Consider the following 18,399-nt stretch of genomic DNA (forward strand, 5'->3'; position numbering starts at 1 on the left):
ATATGTTTATTTTTGACTCCTTAACTTGATTAGTTCCTTCATGTGTGACCTCAAGTTTATCCCAAATTTCTTTTGCAGAGATGCATGTAGATATTCTATTGAATTCGCTTACATCTAGTGAACAGTAAAGTACATTAATCGCTTTAGCATTTAATTGTGCTAGTCTTCTATCACTTTCATTCCAATCCATTTCTGGTTTGGGTATGATAGTGCCCTCTATACTAATTGTGGGTGTGTGAGGTCCTCTAGTTATAATATACCACAATTCATAGTCTAGAGCTTGAATGAATATCCTCATCCTAGCTTTCCAGTATGTGTAATTTGTGCCATTAAATAGAGGAGGTCTATTTGTGGATTGCCCCTCACTCATAGAATATTCCACTTGGGTTGTCATGATCTTTGAATCTTGATTGTGAGATCAACAAATACTATAGGAGCACCTTATTCTGATACCACTTGTTGCCCAAGGTGACAAGCCAAGAGGGGGGGTGAATTGGTTTCTCTTAATTTTTACTATCTTACTTATGTCAATTGATGAGTTAGTGAAATAGAACAAAGCACAATACAAACACACAGGAAGTATAGTGGTTCGGTGCTCTCCTAAGCACCTACGTCCACTCCCCAAGCGACCCCTTGGGAATTCACTATAATTCCGCGGATTACAGTTGGATTGTTTTCCGGGCTCACAATCCAAAAACCTTTACACTTTGGTTTTCCGGGATCACCAAGAACCTATGTTGGTTTTACGGGCTCACCAACGAACCTTCACAATTGGTTTTACGGGTTCACCAATAAACCTACATCGTTGGTTTTACGGGCTCACCAACAAACCTTTACAAGGTGATTAATAAAAGAAAGAAGAAACTTGAAGCTCCTAGTTGAGCAAATATAACATTTATAAGCTACAAGGAAGAGTTTAGAGAATAGTTATCGCTTGATGAGACTTCTCTCTTCTTTGTCAAGAATGCTTCACTCTTCAAGGGTGGATGGAGCTTTTGATATTTCTTGGAGTCTGCTCAACCACTTCCTTTTTGACTCTTGAATGAAGCACTTGGATGAAGAAGATTAGGGCACTTGTCTTTCTTGTGTAAGCTTTGATATTTTGCAAAAGTGTCTTTCCTCTGATGAATAGTGTCACTTTAAATAGTTTTCTTCATCCATTGGACAAGCCTCAATGGTTAGAATTCAAAAACTAGCCGTTACTCACTGTTGGAAGGTCAAAAAGTACTTCTACAGAACTAGCCGTTATGCTTCTGCCCGTGCTTGGGTCGACTCAACTTTTACTGGGGTCGACCCAACTTTCACTTGGGTCGACCCAACATTTACTAGGGTCGACCCTCTCAGAACCACAGAACCTTGCATTTCAGCCTTCCTTCACTTGGGTCGACTCAACATCTTTTTGGGTCGACTCAAGGTTCAGTTAGGTCGACTCAACTTCCACTTGGGTCGACCCTCTCAGAGTTTCCAGAGAACCTATTTTTGAATGTCATTGCCTTTGGGTCGACTCATGTTAACTTGGGGTCGACTCAAGTTTCATTTGGGTCGACCCTCTCAGGGTTTCCAGAGAACTGTTTTCTTGAGGCTTGAGGATTGGGTCGACTCATTCTTTACTTGGGTCGACTCAACTACTGTTCATCCGTGCCATTTTTGCAGAAGTGTGCCAGATGGTTTCTTGATGTGCCGGGGTCGACTCAATCAATCTTGGGGTCGACTCAATCCACACTTTGCTGCAACTTAAGGTTAGATTTATCCATATAAACAATGAAATGCATCTTTATCTTATTATACTAATGTACTGAGAGTGACAGACTTATAAATGATGTATTGAATTAACTTGTAACATACTCTTGATTATTGTATTAATCATCAAAATACCACTATCATCCTCACATATAAACTAAATATTAAGCAGAGTCAAGAAAATAATCAAATCATGGGATAAAAGTGGGGAAATTAGAAAGTTGAATTAATAATAACATTCACTTATCTTATCTAGAACATGAGATTATAGAAAAATATGAAGTAAATATTGGAAAAGAGAGAAAATCGTATTCAGTTCCATCTAACTTACTTCTCTATATATTAGCAAATCAAATAATTAAAACAAAATACAACTAAAATTAATGGCCTCATTAGAGAACATCAAACAACATATGAAAATTTGCTTCTTTTTTTTTTGTTACAAACTGGTAGTTTGTTTTAAAGAACTAATTTCTCAAAAGTATCGGTTTCATGCCATCACATGCATACACATGCAAGAGGAAGAGTTTCCTATGATTTACCATGATGGAGATAAATTAGCTATCTATCAATTCAAGGCAGGAGACAACAAAAGTCATTTTTTTTTTCTCATACTCGCATTGAAAGTAGATTGGAAGTAGTAATTAGAGGTGGCAAAAGAAAATGTGGTCTTGATGTAGGAGAGTGACAACCATGCAAATAGATCGGAGAATCACAAGACCAATGAGAACCAACGAAGGAGGAGATATGAGGAGAATTGAGATGGTGTAAGAGAGATTGAGAGAAGAGTGAAAGATATCCAGTAAAAGGGTATTTAGGTGGAATTGATTTGGTGGATTGTACATAAAGAGAAGGATCACGAAAAAATCTTTAATATTAATTGGTTGTCAATTTTTTTCCACTCCTACCCATGTTTATCATTATCGTTCAATAACATAGTTGTATATGCTTATGAATACTCCATATAAGGGCAAATTTGACAAACCCAAAACCCCTCCTCCATTGCTCTTCTTAATATGCTATCGATTGCATACTTTCTGCAAATTATATTCGAGTTGGGGTACAAAAGAAATATCTTTTAGCAATATCAATACAAGATTATCGAGCTTGTTTTATGGAGGGGGTGTGATGTGTTCGGATACTATCCAGAAATAATATAAATTTTTTGAGCATTGCCAGATTCAAAGAAATATTTAAAAAGAGAAACAAATGCTGATCACGTCCTCTATTTCCTCAAATGACTTCCATATAATTAGTAAAAAAAAAAAATCGACAGAAATTACATTTCTCTCTTTTTAGTTGTTGGCATTATCAATCAGCCTTCGTGGGCCATCTTTATCTCTAGCTTATCGAGCCCTCCTTTGCGGGCTCGGGTCGTATTTTTGGCCCCAAAAATGATTATTATTTCTTTTACCACATCGACCGTTAGATCACAATCTGCACAACTGTCAAAGTATCCAAAGTTTTATTATCCGTCTGCACAGCGGTCATTGCGCGATCCAACGGCGGATACATGCGAAGGAAGGTGTTCGACCGCTGTCCCATTCTTGCTGGCGTCTAGCTCGGAAAACTTCTGGGACCACTAAGAGACCTATACAAATCAAACCATCGCCCACCGGCGACAGCCGGTCCGCTCGCTGGGCTACCGGACAAAGCCCACCCCAGACGGTGGACCGCTATAAATATCCACACCCAGATAGAAAAGGCAGCATCTCCCATCGCTTCTTCCCTTGCCCTCTCTCTCTCTCACGCTCGCCCCTATTTTTCCCCATCTGACCTCTCTCTCTCTCTCATTTCGGACCGAACGAAACCCTAAACATCCGTTACTTTTGCCTCCAGCCCTCGTCTCCTTCCCTATAAAAGACTCCGTCTTTGAAATCCTCGCCTGCTCCTCTTCAAAAATCGGCTCTTTTCCTCCATTCCCGCTCAGATCGATTGGTCTCCTTCTCTCCGTCGTCCTCGGAATCCCAGATTTCCCCAAAAACTGGTCGGATTTGGTTCGGAGCTGGCCGAGATCGCTAGATCTGTCTCCTCCTCCCTCTTTGCGTTAGATCTCCGATTGCGATCGTCTGGAAATCTACTTAGAGCTAAATAAAGACCTGGTTTCGTGATATTCCTTCTCCGTGTCCGATTCGAAGCAAATCCCTGTCGATCGAGTGCCATCAGCTCGGACAAAGTTGATTCCTAATTGCTTTCTCTCTAAAAGGAGCGACTTTTGTGGATCTCTCATTTGAACGGAAGGAAGAAAACAAGGTGTAAATTTGGAGAATATAAAATCCTGTTTATTAGGTTACAGAGGTAAAAGAAAGAAAATAAATAAAATTATAAATCTGAGGAGAGGATTTGTTCTCATCGATCGCTTGAGGGAAAGGAGTCATCTTGGAAAAGAAAGCACATGGCCGACCACGGTTTGGAGGGGAGCCAGCCGGTTGATCTTTCCAAGCATCCGTCTGGCATTGTTCCCACGCTCCAGTAAGTTTCTCTTCCACCACGAAGATAATCTAGATTTATCCTTGTTTCCATCCGTTCTGACCTCCTTCCTTTATCCTTGGATAGTTATTGGACAATATTCAATGCTTACTTTGGTTCAAACGATAGATGCCCTATTGTACTTAAAATTGACGAAATTCAAGTCTGACTCCTATGTTAATCCTTATCCATGTGGACGTTCATGACTGATTAATTGAGCTTTCTGTGTATGGTGATGGTTTTGTGTTTTAGTGGAGATATTTCCCATTGACATAAATTTCTGTCTCTTCAAAGCAGTCTGTATAAGTCAGCTTTATTTTTTCTGTTGAAGTGAATGATTTCAGAGAATTGATGTTTTCCTTGTAAACAGTTTCTTCTCACATGGGCGTGTGTTTCCTCCATTTTGTCCATTTTGTTGGAATTGGGTTAGCAAGGTTACCTGAAAATTTCTCTGATAACGTGGAAGCAAATATCACTTGCCACAATAGTTCCTGTGGTGCTGGTTGGTCAAAGACACCTTTGTGTTATCATGGGCATAATAGTTTTATCTGGTAATATACTACATAATTACTGGCTGCATTTTGACCTGAAAAGGTACTGCACCACTATACTGGTAATGTTATCTGAGGTGCTTAACAACCTTTAAACAAACATAAACCTAGGCGCCATTTGGGATCACTATCATTTTTCTTTTTTTCAGAAATAAAAAATAAAATTTTATTTTATTCTAAATATTTTAAAATATAAACATGTATGGAATAGTCAATTATTTTTTAAAATATAAACATGATGGTGGCTGAGGCGGTGGTAGTGGTGATGAAGATAGTTGAGGCCGTAGTGGTGGTGGCGGCGGCAATGGCAATGGCAGGGATGCTAGTGATGATGGTGGTGGTTGTGTGGTAGAAGTTGTGGTGGTAGTGGCGCTGCAGCAGGGGCAGTGGGTTGGTGGCAGTAATAGTTGTGGTAGTGGTGGGGTAATGGTGGTGGTGGAGATGATAGCAGCAACGATGGCAATGGTCGTGGAGACGATGATGGTGTTTGTGGCGACAATTATGGCGGTGGGGATGAAAGAGGCGGTGATAATGGCAGTGATGATGGTGATAGTGGAGGTGGTGTAGATGGTTGTGATAAAAGAAATAAATATCTTATTTTTGAAAATAGTGAAAGTAAGAATTTTATACTTTCATTTTTATAGAAATAATGAAAAATGACTTTTAAATAGAAAATAAAAATAATTGCACAAAATATGTTTTTTCTCGGATATTGTGATTTTTTAAAATAAAAATAAGAAATAAAAGTGATGCCAAATAGGTCCTTGGATTCTTGTTTCTGGAATATATTGAAGAACATTATTTTGATGATGGAATGATAAAGGCAATTTGCATCATGTGAAGGAAAGATATTTATTCTAGCTAAGCAATGTTAAAGGATGCATCTGCCGTACTATTACAAATCACTGATGTATTTGTAGTTGGAATTGTAAGTGCATTGCTTCTATCATTTTCATCTCAGCATTTTGCAAGACTCTGAATACGCTTTCTTCTAGTACTTGCCTTTATAAAAAATGTTATAATTTGTTGATGGTTGTGCTCGTGTTGGCTTTTGGCTTGGTTGACCATCAAGGAATATTGTGTCAACTGTTAATTTGGACTGCAAGTTGGATCTTAAAGCTATTGCTCTGCAGGCTCGTAATGCTGAGTACAATCCCAAGGTATGGTTCTAATTTCATTTTGAAATTTTGACCATCTCAATTTTTATCTTTATTTTTTTTCTCATATCTTTAGTCTCGTTTTCTTGTAGATTGATTTCATTTTTGACTTGTCTATCGATATCCATGACGTGAGGTATCTTTAGGAAAAAAAGAATAAATGTAACTCTTTTTGTCCTGCCTATTGCTGGGTGTGTAATTTTGCAAACTTAACCTCAAAAATTGACTTCTTACAGAGCTTTCATAAGTTAGGGAATTTGCAATAGTTTCAAAAGTTAATGCTAGGGAAAGATAAACATGTGCTTTTGGCAATGTTTAATGCCATTTTAAAAATTTATCCTTATTCAAATGATGTAATGTGAAGTCACTATTACGAGATATATAATGCTTTAGCCAAGATTTTGAATAAAAATTAAATTGTATGTTGATTTTTGTATGTTTAGAATTGTATGTTGATTTTTGTAGTTTGATTTCTTCTTCTTCTTCTTGCTTTGGTAGCGTTTTGCGGCAGTTATCATGAGAATAAGAGAACCAAAAACCACGGCGTTGATATTTGCATCAGGAAAAATGGTGAGTACACTTTAGCTTTTTCATGTATTCTTGTGCATATTTTTTTGTCTTGGTTAGAGAATTTGTATTAACTATTTATGGTTAATTACTATGACCTACTTCCAACTTCAAAAAGCAATGAATTCCCTTGCCTTTGACTATATTTATTCTTCCTCCACTATTGGATGTTTCAAGATGCTTCAAATTGCATATTGCAGTTTTTAATATTTTAATTTTTTTTTGCCGGATGGATTTTGGAGGGGGTTAATGATGAACAATTATATTTGCTTTTCTGCTTCTTGATTTCTGTCTTATTTGATTACTGTTCCCTTCTAAATCAAATATTACTATTAGGTATTCAAATAAATAAACCTAGTATGTCTGGAATTGCATTACTGTATGCTTCCTCAATTCCACAAGGGTTATTATGATCCATATAAGAGAAAAAAAATATGATTTTCACTAACATCCTCAAAGTGCCTTGTATCTAGTGTTACCTTGAGTACCAAATGTTTGAGTGTTCTCAAGTATCAGAGAGGATGGTCTCCAACCATCTAGGCACAGGGACATGTTCCATATAAGGCTTTGTTTTTGATGCGTATACCAAAAAGAGACTTTAGAAATGAAGGAAAGAAATATATGTCGTCTTAAAAAAAAAAAAAAAGGAACATCCACAAGTTATGAAAATTGGTTAAGTTATTCATTAGCTTTATTTAAGGTTACTTAAGATGTGTTAAGACTTAAGATACTGAAATTGATAATTAATTGTGAAAACTCTACACTCAGTAATGTAATGACATTTCGTTAATGTAATGACATTTCTTTAATGTATCTACATAATCTTGACCACTTGATATATAAAGCAAACTAAGAGTCCCTTACACGGCATTAATTTGGATTCCTATTCTCTTCTAAGCATCATGGATTGAATTTTTGTTTGTAAATTCATTTTGTATCAACAATCTTTTTAAATGGGAAGATGCTTCCAGAGGACTGCAGAGGATTTTTTTGAGTTTTTTTAATGGTAGCACATGCTTGTAAAAGGAAATGTGTTTATCTTCCTATATGGAATCCGCTGCGTAAGAAACAGGCTAAGATGAATTCTCTCTTTATCTTTTGAATGGAACCTAGCAATCCGATTTAAGCACCATCCATCCTTGCAAGTTCATGAATACGTTGGTGACATGGCATGGGTCTCTACTATTGAAAGAAGTGAGCAGTGCAAAACGTCCTACTACCTTGGTTCCTTACTTTTGTGTAAATTGCATATAGGCAGATACGTAATACAAATATTGATTTAGCCCATTCATTAATTAGATTGCCTTTAATGAGATTAGGAAGGACTTGGTGCACCAAACTGTCATGAATAATTCCAGGCAGAAATATCTAGATTTTTGGAAATTTTAAACAAGTGTTGAATTCATTTTTCACAGATGTTATGTACAGTTTAAATGTTTATTGGACAACCTGATTTTTATTAGTCTATGCTGTTTCCTACAGAGCCAGGTGTAAATACATTTATTTCACCTTCCTACTCAGCATGGTAATGGATCATTTTTGTGGATTGCTTTTGTGGATTTCTTTATGAGGCTATCCTTTTTGTGGTTTGAGGTAATCTTTGATGATCTGGATTGGATGTTTTAAAATTCTAAGGATCCCTGTCTGTAGGGAGTCAGTGGAGCTTGTATCCACTGCAATTTAGTGCAGCTACACATAAACCTTAGATGCTTCTTTTTTTGCTCCCAATAATCCAAATCACTGTCTTTTCTCTTCCTTGCACATCCCTAAAAATTGGTCAAAGATGGAAATTGATGCTTTATCGTTTACTGACGTATATATATTATAAATTGATGTATATTCAGCTAGATGATACCCATGTGATCAACACTTTCAAATTAATTGAACCAAAGAGGTAGCTTCATTAAAGGAAATCTCAAATGTTACGTCTGCTTCTGCAAATATGCCATTGTTTTTGGGGTAACTTTGTAATTGTTGTAGTCTTTTAATGGTAAATTTCAAACTGTGTTTAGGTTTGCACAGGAGCAAAAAGCGAACAACAATCAAAACTTGCAGCACGGAAGGTATTAAATGACAGTGAACACTCTTCAAACCAGTAATATGCTTCTCAATTCTCATTGTTTTACGCCCTCCACATGGTGGTTGTGTAGCTTCTCCATTTGTGGACATGAATATTGCACTTTTTTATGAATATTATTTTGTCTAACCTAGTGTTTGTGCTTTTCAGTATGCTCGCATTATCCAGAAGCTTGGGTTTCCAGCTAAATTCAAGGTATTTAGATTTTTGAGGCTCTTTGAGGTTATGTTGCTGTCTGATTTTTTTCTTTAAATCCTAATTCCATCCAATCCATGATGTGATCTGTAGGATTTCAAGATTCAGAACATCGTTGGTTCTTGTGATGTCAAATTCCCCATAAGACTTGAGGGCCTTGCTTATTCCCATGGTGCTTTCTCCAGTGTAAGTTATGGTTCTTTGTGCTTCAGCATAATCTACTGCAAATAAAATTGTCACAATTTTTTATTGCTTCCCCTTTATTGTTGTCTTTTAAAATTTTTAAGTGGTTGGAATGCGGTAAAAAATTGTAAAACTTTTGGAAAAAAGACAGTATAATTAATATTCTCTTGACTGGCCTTTGAGTTTTACCAAAGTTGGAGGACCTGCACAAGTTTCATTTCTTTTTACTACTGTATGATTATTGTCTTTTCTGGGCTTTCCGAGTGGGTTCATATTCTGAATGCAGCTGCTTGTTGGTTGCTTCTAATAGTATGAACCAGAACTCTTCCCTGGCCTGATATATCGGATGAAGCAACCAAAGATTGTACTTCTCATTTTCGTTTCAGGCAAGATTGTTCTTACTGGAGCTAAGGTGAGTGTTCTTCATGGCGAACTTCTTTTGTTCCAGTTGCTGTGTCATGTTCATTTGTATTGATTGTTATCTTTGAATTGAAATCCAGGTGAGAGATGAGACATACACTGCATTCGAGAACATATATCCTGTCCTCACAGAATTCAGGAAAAGCCAGCAATGGTATGACAAACTCTTGCAGCAAATTGATTTATTTTTAAAATGCCTAAGTAGATGTGATAGTGATATGCATTAGAAACAGTCCAAATTGTATGACTTTGGGAGCTGGCTATTGTGTTATTATATACGCTGTTTAAGAACCACTGTTTGGGAACTCAAAAGCAGACTCTGATGCATGTCATTCTAGGGTCCAGCATAGTGTACCAGCCTATATTGCCACTATTAGGCTTGTGTCCATAAATGTGCTTTCCGATGTTACCGAAAGTCTAGTTCCATCTAGAAAATATGGATATTGGTGCCTGGGGCATTGTTGAAGCTCCTAATATGATGGCCTATGAGCACAAAAAAATCTGCCTATTCGTATTTATAAATATGAGTAAAAATTCATGTGCAAATGCATGTAGAATTGGCCAATAATACTTTTAAATCATAGAGAGGGATTTTTGTTTGAATATATGGATTCCTAATTATTTGCAAAATTTTAAAAAATTAATATACAGGTAGGCTAAGGTTCTTGATAAACATCTTTCTGATCTTTTTAATCTGGTCACCCCTTGTCAATTGCTTCCAGCCATAGGTCATGGCAGCAAGCCTGGTTGACCATATGAGCTTAGTTAGCTAAAAGGGCAGCAGCATCTGAGGCTGCTAGTATAGTAAAATGGTAATGTAATGTAAATTTAAATATTGTCGATCATGATTGGAATCACTGATTTTGCACCTGTAGAATTGCAGTTCCAATCCCATAAACAAGATACTAAGTATAGATATGCATACCTGTGATTCCAACCATGATAATGTAATGTAAATTTATATCATATATAAAAGCATGGATAAATTTCTATACACAGGTGATCAGAGCTCTTGTATCTTATTAATTCAATCTTGGCCACCTAAAAAAACAAACTCTTCAATTCCATGAGCCAGACATATGCTCTCCCATTTTACCTCTAGAACTCTTGGCACAGTAACTTGAGACTCGATCGGAATCCTTGATGATTTTGCTTCACCAGTTCCTCTCTGATTGCAAACCAAGTTGAGAAGCCTCCCTTTTTGCTCAACTCTCAAATAAGAGCTATCCAAGCTGACAAAAACTTTCATGTAAGAGTTATCTCTAAATCCCGCCAATCTGTGCCCTGGACAACTCCCACTTTATCCTAACTTATTCCAACCGTGATATCTTACCCATCTGTCACCCTCATCTACCATTAGACATACACCACGCAATCACCTTGAGAGAGTTATCTCAGTGGGTTGGAGAGTTATTAATTTGTTTTTGAGATAAAAAATGCTAGTAAATTGCTTAGATCCATTAAGAGAGGATTCAAAGGCCAATATAGGAGGTTGCTATATAATGTAGAAAAAAGGCATCCTAGTAGATGAGGCTTTTGCCATTGTGGGGTCTGGGAAGAGTCAGACATACCTAGACATACCTAGCCTTAACCCTATGTGTAGAGATTCTATTTTCATGTTTTGAACCTGTGATATCCAGGTCACAATGAAGCAACCTCATCACACCAAGGCTCACCCTCTCTATTTTATTTTATTTTATGTTTTCATATAAAGGCTGCGATGTAGAATGTTGAATCATGTTATGAGATGCTGAACTTTTTGTTGAGTTGAAAAGGAAGGATTCCCTTAGTTATTTGTTTAGCCTTCTTGTTACTTGTGTCGTCTTTTCTTATCTACTTCATTATTGACTTTGCTGATGTCAACCTATGGTTGTCCCTCTTCATAGAAGTATAAAACAAATCCATTAATTCAATGAGTCCCATATAATAGTTTGAATGGGTTTTCAAAAGTTAGTGATATAATAGAATAAGTTACATAGATATATTCAAGGGATGGTGCTTCGAGCTTGTAAGGGCAGTCCGGTGGTGAGTTTTAAGTGCTACTTAATCTTTGTTATAGTATAAATTTACATTATGTAATCATGGTTGTAATAACAATTATGCATGTCTGTAGTTAGTATCCTTTTGACAGGATTGGGGCTGCAATCCTACATGTGCAAAAACAGTAATTCCAATCATGATCTTTAATATTTAAAATAATTAAAAACAGAAAATCTTGTGTTTTGATGGTCCCTTATATCTATTCATCATGTGGATGCCAAATGGACTGTACTTGTGCCAAGATATATCATACACCATAGATCGCATAGAAAATTATATCATGTCATTTGAACTGCCACTTTGGGACCACTTGATGCATAACTAACAATCATGCAAGCCTTGGATTCTTTTTTGGTTTTTAGCCTTTTGACATGTCGCAATTACATTTAACAATGTGGATTTCAATTTAGATTTCCCATTATTTATTTTTGCACTAGTAGGATATCCCTAGTAACTTGTTATAGACTAGTTTTTATAGATATGCTCTAGATATGTGAGATGCTAGCAACTATTAAATTTTTAAATTGCTAATACCCTGATACAATTGCTGAGCTTGGGGAAGGAAGGGCGTTGAGAATTATCTTGTATAGTGCTAGGCATGTGCAATTAGGTTTGCAAAATGAATGAGCTCATCATAAGAAGCTTGTGTTTGGCTCAAATTTGGCTCATGCAATTATTCAATCAACCAGGCTAAAGCTAGGCTAGGCTTGCTCAAGTTAGGGGTGGCAATTGTGTTGGGTCGGGTTGTATATGGATTGGGTTGGATGTGGGTCAGGTCAAAAAATCCCAGACCTTAACTTGACATATATATTAAACAAGTCAGGATTTGAAACATGAACCTATCATGTTTTATAAATAGGTAACCTGACCCTATTTGCTTAACCTGTTTAATAAACAGGTCAGGTTATTAAACAGGTCAGGTTGAACAGCAAATGTGTATAACTTGTTTAACCTATTTCTCCTGCCAGGAAACACTGCTGCTTCACCATATATCCATTTCCGATCTTGGACCCCTAGCAGTTACCTGATTACACCCGGTCTTTATTTAAGAATCTGATTGTTATAGTCTTTCTTTTTTAGCAACAAAGGTAATGACAAGAATGTTGCTAATTTTGATGATCGAACCTTCAGTTAGAAAGCTAGCAATCAAGTATTGTGCATCAAGAAGAGAGATACAATAATACCCACGAATCAAGGAAAGAAAAAATAAACAATGCCACTTGGTAGATTCTGTTAATGAAAGAAAAAGATCAGACAATCTGCAAGTCCAATTACAGCACAAAGAAGATGTATAGGTTAGGGAGGTCTCACCAGCCAATGCTTGGTATCAAAGAAGAAAGCAAGAAACCGAAACCAATTGCTCTTTCTGCCGTCCACCTTCCCGAACCAGATTGCCAAGCAGAACGTGAGCCAAAGGATAGTGCAATGAGGGTGGCCTCAAGCAGCACGGCCTGAGATTGGTTGAACTGCTTGATGTTCTTTAGGGGGAGTACCATGGTGAGGAAGGTCGGCTTCAGCACAATCCTGGAGCTCAACTTTGGGTCCCCACCATCGCCACTACCCCCCAGGATCTCGAAGAGGATGCAACTCCGGTTTGCCGTGTAATACACTGGCTCACAGACGCATAGCAATGAAGAGGGATCGGGTTAGTAGGAGTTGGGTACTAGCATTTCCAGGCTGGGGAGTGTCGGAAGGTGCCATATAGATGGGGAGACAAGGAGGGATGGAGGGCAGTCTTCCTAGCCCTAATCCTCAAAGTCGAAGATGGAACTTAGGAGAAGTGGAGAACTCTCAATTCTTTGGAAGCTGAGTTCGAACTTAAGTATAGGCGGCAAGCGGGTCCAAATCAAGGGAACAGGTTTCGAGCATGGGTATGGTTCGGTCCATTATATGGCTTAGATAGGTAAAATAAATGGATTAAACGGATTATTGTCCTGGAACCTGAACCTGAACCTGATCCGTTTAACAAACAGGTCAAGATGAGTCAGCCTATTTACGACCGAATCTGTTTAGCCCAAATCCAAACCTATTTATTTGCTTGGTCGGATATGGGTTGGGTTGACACGGCAAGTCGTTATTTGCCAGCCTTATTGTAGCTTGGCTTGTTTAAACTTTAATTTGGAATAAGTAAATGAATAATAAATATATGCCAGATATTATTTTTTATTATTTATAAATTAAAAAAAATCTTTGTACTATAATTATCAGAAAATATTATTGCATATAAAAGAATGTCTTCCACTGTAACATTGAGATGTAATGGTGGAAATTAGCTCAAAGTATGATATGAAGGCTTCAAGGGTCGTTATTCTGTCGCTAAATTACTTAAGCTGTTTGTGAGCAGCACTTGTTCAGCTCAAAATTAGATGAGCTGGCTCGAGCTCGGCTTGATTGCAAACAAGTCAACCTTGAGATAGGCTTAGCTTGCTCAAATTCAGCTTGTTTGCACCTTATGTGCAATGCATATTGTTTATGACTTCCCATGCCCATCACTAGTCAATATGGAGATGTATATATTTACTAAAAGAAGAATACTTGTAATGGGACACACACAGTTGACCCAAGGATGGGGTAAAGCAAAGGGACTCGAACGAGCACTCTTGAGGCTTTTTCCTTATTAGTACTATATATATTACTTTCCCCCACCAGCTGCCATGTTGTCCATAAATATCTTGATTGCTAGCTCCCAATCGTAGTGTTACTAAATGCCAGTCTGGATAGCGATGTCTGCCTTTCAGATAGAATGTGATTGGAAGGCCTTTTGGCGGGCGTACTAATCATTTAGTAATTAGTACATGCGACTATGCTACGTTGTTCAGTGATAGTCCACAGGCCATTTGTGTGGCTTTGGCTGACACTATAAACTGATAGTAGTTACCAAATGCTTGATTTGCAATATTTTCCTTGGCATTCTATTTCTCCCCATTGTACAATTATCTCTGGAACTTTCATATATTAGTAATTTGCTGCATTTTCCATGGTCATCAGTAACAAGCTGATTAACATTGTTCATCATTCCTCCATGTGTATTACATGTCATTCGCTAATACTGTATCATCATGATATTTGGATTATGGGTTTGTGATTATGGACCATGAAATCCTTCCCAGTATATTCACACTCACACAAAAAAAGGATGCGTTTCTTTTTCGTCATCTAAGATGGTAAATTTTTCAAAATGTACGTATGACTTGACCCTTTTTTTCCAATTGCCTATTTGTGCAGATAATGTCGAGCAACTGTTGCAGGGTAATGATGGCCTAGGCCAGATTGCTGCTAGTGCTATAAATCCTCTAACTGTATATAGATGAAGAATTCCCTTGACAGTTGCCCAAGTTGTCCTTCGATCTGATGGTTGTCGTTTCTGAGCTGTATCAGGACTACGACCTGTTGTCGTTAAGAGATTCCCATGAGTCATTCTATCAGGACTAGGAGAGCCGACAGCTTGTGATTTGAATGTTCCAGGTGACACTGACAAAAAATAAATATTAACCTGTTTTGTTGTCAGACTAACTAATGCCATGGTGGGATTCCTTGATGAGTTATGAGCATCGTGTTTATTATGTTTGAACGATGTGCGGCTGTGTTGCTGTAATGTCATCCCACAAATAAATTATCTTCGGAAAATCTGGCCATTCACCAATGGTTCTCAACCAATGCAGCACATCTGTTTTCTCCTGCTGCACAAATACAGGATGGGTGAGCTGATTTGAGCTCGTCTCTGGCCCAAAGGATACCTGACATGACCACATTTGGGAAAGTGTTGTCTTGCTGAGCTTGGGAAATCAAGGTTTATGATTTTGGAGGTCTCATTAAGAGCTTGTGTCAAGCACGAATTGTTTGCTGAATCAACCACAATATGTGACCAAGTTCCCAACACCATTTACCTGAGTGTTGTCATCTGCCGTTTTCATATCTTGCTAGATGATGCAAGCAATACAGCTGCTTCTGTTAGATCCCGAACCTTACCGATGCAATGGGCTCGGTCAACCCAGGGTTCAGTCTTGACCTATTGGTTGTCTACTGAGTTAATATTGGATGACATGACCCACTGTAATTGAACTCAACCCAAAATCTCAAGCTCGAAATCCCTATCTCGTCTACTACTTTGGATACATGGGCTATTTAGGTGGAAAGGTTCAAATAAGGTTGAACCGCATGACGATGGTCACGTTTTGCATCAACATCCCTAGTTCTCTCAACTTAATATCCGTTTTATTACTAATTTTTATTGGAGACAATGAAAATTGTACTCGTTTTGGAGCCGTTCAGGACCTCAGAAGAACAATGATACATTGGATTGGATTTGGATCATTATTGACTCACCTTGACCTGAATAGGTTCAAAATATTTCCTAGACCCATTATGATATACCTAGTTAATGGATGAGCCACAGGTCTAAAATCATGTCTTGAAAGAAAATCAGGTTGCATCTGAGCCATGCTATACTCGGGTATTTTATGTTTCGTCATTATTTTGGAAAGCTAATGCACTTTATAATACTAGTGGATTGTGATGGTATAAGGATTTCATTTGAAAAATTGGCAAACCTAGACATAATAATTTGAATCTTTCCTCCAAGTTGAAGATGGAGCTTATAGGAACGTGGTGGTGGCCTTACAGCATATTGCTTTATCATATCACTTGGTTGCATCAAGTTTCCTGTCTTGTTCTCTGAAGTGTTCTTGGGAGCATCCTTTCTGGGAAAGTACTGTGAGTACCAGCACAGATGCTGATTATTTTACAATTTACTGTTCATTGATGAAAGCTGTTCAGCACCTTGGCGTCTCCATTGCTAAATGCAATTTGGAGTGAAACACAGTATGGTCCAACAGGATAAGTGATGTAAATTCAAGAGGCTATTTACATAGAAAAGGTAGTTGTTGGCAGAATTCCCTTGTTAGTAATTTACAGTTGCCTTTATTGCATCGAGGACCTGCAAAGAGCGGTAATAACCAGTGTCAATGGATGCAAGCACACAAACCAGAACAGCACAGGCACGCAAGCATGCACAGAATATACAGACCTTGTTCTTCGTTGGCATGTAGAAAGGTTCATAAACAAGAGGGAAGGGAGTATCGAGGCCACATATTCTGGCAACCGGAGCTTCCAACTGCAATCCATGCTAACAATCAGAATCCAGAATCATAAGATTGTACAAGGGTCTGAAAGTTCCTTAAAAATATGAACCTAGTTGACCCTGAAAAGGCTTCAATTATATGTGTGATTGCTTGAAGCAAAATCAACAGGCTCAAGGTCTCAAGCTATGGATATATGATCGTTTTTGGGCACTATTTCGCATCAAAAGCTCCATCCTTTGTTAATGAAAATCTTTTCCTTTTCTTCAATCAGATTCCAGTTATGCTATGTAGCCTCCTGCCTGTGATAAAAATCCAAGCCCCTTAATTGAACATTCAGAAACCTGAGGACATGTTTGTTTCTTGTTTGGCACTCTATTTCATATTTATGAATGCAGGCTCTGGTTCTTTCCTATATAGACTGAGCTCGCTTTGTCAGTTTGAATGTCTAGTGTTGAACGAAGGAGCACCACAGTGGTGGCAAAGAAGGGAGATGTCTGTTGGTGCCATGACGGTGAAAACTGAAGAAAGGGAGAAGGCCATGGAGTCCATAAGCCAATGGTGGTGCCAAGGGGATCTAAATAGAGAGGGAGAACTACCAATACTGAATCTTAGAGAGAGAGAGAGAGAGAGCTTCAGGCATATGATCTTTCAACCTTTCTATCAGGCAGAGAACACAAGAGGGGCTAGGTTGTCTTTGAGTTTATCGAAGAAATTCTAGAAGAAAAGGATTACTTCAATCTCTCTTTTCTCCATTCTCTATTACTCAAGCTGTACTGTCACAATGATTGGTCAGAACAGTAGAATGGAGGAGCCATGGGCAGCTGATGAGAACATGAGAACAGAAAGCAGACGATCAAGTTAAGAGACTGGGAGAACCCAAATTGTGCACTATCAATTGGAAGAAGGGAGGAGAATAAGAAGATAAAAGAGGGTAAAGGCTTTGGATGGCTTCTCCTACTGTCTTAACAATTGATATTAATGCACGAGTTTAACGATATAAAACAATGGTGTCAAACTTGGGTGAGTTTAACCAGTTGACATGGTCAACCAGTCACCCATAACTTGCAGGTTAGTTCATATCAGAGCCCAAAATTTATGAAACTTGTTTGAACCTTCGACTAGAACTATAAAAACTACCTGGACAGCACAGGTCAAGCACTCCAATGACCCACATGGGTCGACAACCAAGAAAAGAAAAGAGTAACACTAGATCGTTGGCCATGCTATGCCTCATCTAAACTTCCCCCTTCTCTCGACCTTATGAGCCGTTGTTTTTGTTGGTCCATCTCAAGGAATCATCCATCATCACCAAGGAGTTTTTTTTTGGTCAATCACTACGGAAGACAAAAGGAGGAAAATGTTGTTACCATTGATCCCTTCCCCTTTGTTTTTGATCCTCCTCTGCCTTCTTCTTGGATGAGTGCTAAAAGAGGGAGCCCACTGATAAGATTGGCATGGAGTTGCTTTTGGTAGTTGATAGAGAACTAGCAAGGAATTATGGTCGATGTTCTTTCTTTCATCCTATTCTTCATGGGCTATGATGGTGGAGGTGGTTGGTTCGGCTATATTTAGGTAGAACCATTGATGAGTAACTAAGAGAAAGATTAAGCCACAACTATGTGAGGAATCATGGAAAAAGGGTGTGGGGGGGTTAGAGGTGGTTCGATCCAACTATATTTGAGCTAAGCTGCCCATGGGGTAGAGGTTTTGAAAGGATTTTGTAAGTGAGGATCCTAGTGTTATTTTGATGCTTACAAAGCCATTGAGGCCATATGGAAGTGCTAATGTTATTAACTCAATTAATCCAGTACATAAGTGAGTAAGGAAGAAATATTCGATACATCACTGATAAATGACACACCCTCGATACATTCACGATACATTAAGAATATATGGTCAAAACCACTCTCAAGAATTGA

At 38.0% G+C, this 18,399-nt stretch overlaps 2 protein-coding genes across 2 annotated transcripts in view; one reads left to right on the top strand and one right to left on the bottom strand.

Annotated features, from left to right (window-relative positions):
* Window positions 1–3,447: 3,447 nt before the first annotated feature.
* TBP2 (TATA binding protein 2) lies at window positions 3,448–14,906 on the top strand. The gene is made up of 9 exons (XM_039117468.3): window positions 3,448–4,212; window positions 5,833–5,920; window positions 6,416–6,487; window positions 8,497–8,547; window positions 8,712–8,756; window positions 8,850–8,942; window positions 9,250–9,351; window positions 9,440–9,513; window positions 14,625–14,906. Coding segments are annotated over exons 1-9 (603 nt in total). The 5' UTR covers window positions 3,448–4,135; the 3' UTR covers window positions 14,626–14,906.
* A 1,141-nt stretch (window positions 14,907–16,047) lies between these two features.
* The window catches only part of LOC103718364 (branched-chain alpha-keto acid decarboxylase E1 beta subunit), a 32,190-nt gene continuing 29,838 nt past the window's right edge, over window positions 16,048–18,399 (bottom strand). Inside the window, exons 12-13 of the mRNA XM_039117467.3 lie at window positions 16,426–16,512; window positions 16,048–16,335 (exon numbers count right to left, since the gene is read on the bottom strand). Coding sequence (XP_038973395.2) covers window positions 16,300–16,335; window positions 16,426–16,512 — 123 coding nt within the window. The 3' untranslated portion in view covers window positions 16,048–16,299. The remainder of the gene's footprint in view (window positions 16,336–16,425; window positions 16,513–18,399) is intronic.

This window comes from Phoenix dactylifera, chromosome 9 (genome assembly GCF_051530095.1).
Source record: "Phoenix dactylifera cultivar Ajwa chromosome 9, Ajwa_hap1_PhDact_Kaust_v1.1, whole genome shotgun sequence".
Classification (NCBI taxonomy): domain Eukaryota; kingdom Viridiplantae; phylum Streptophyta; class Magnoliopsida; order Arecales; family Arecaceae; genus Phoenix; species Phoenix dactylifera.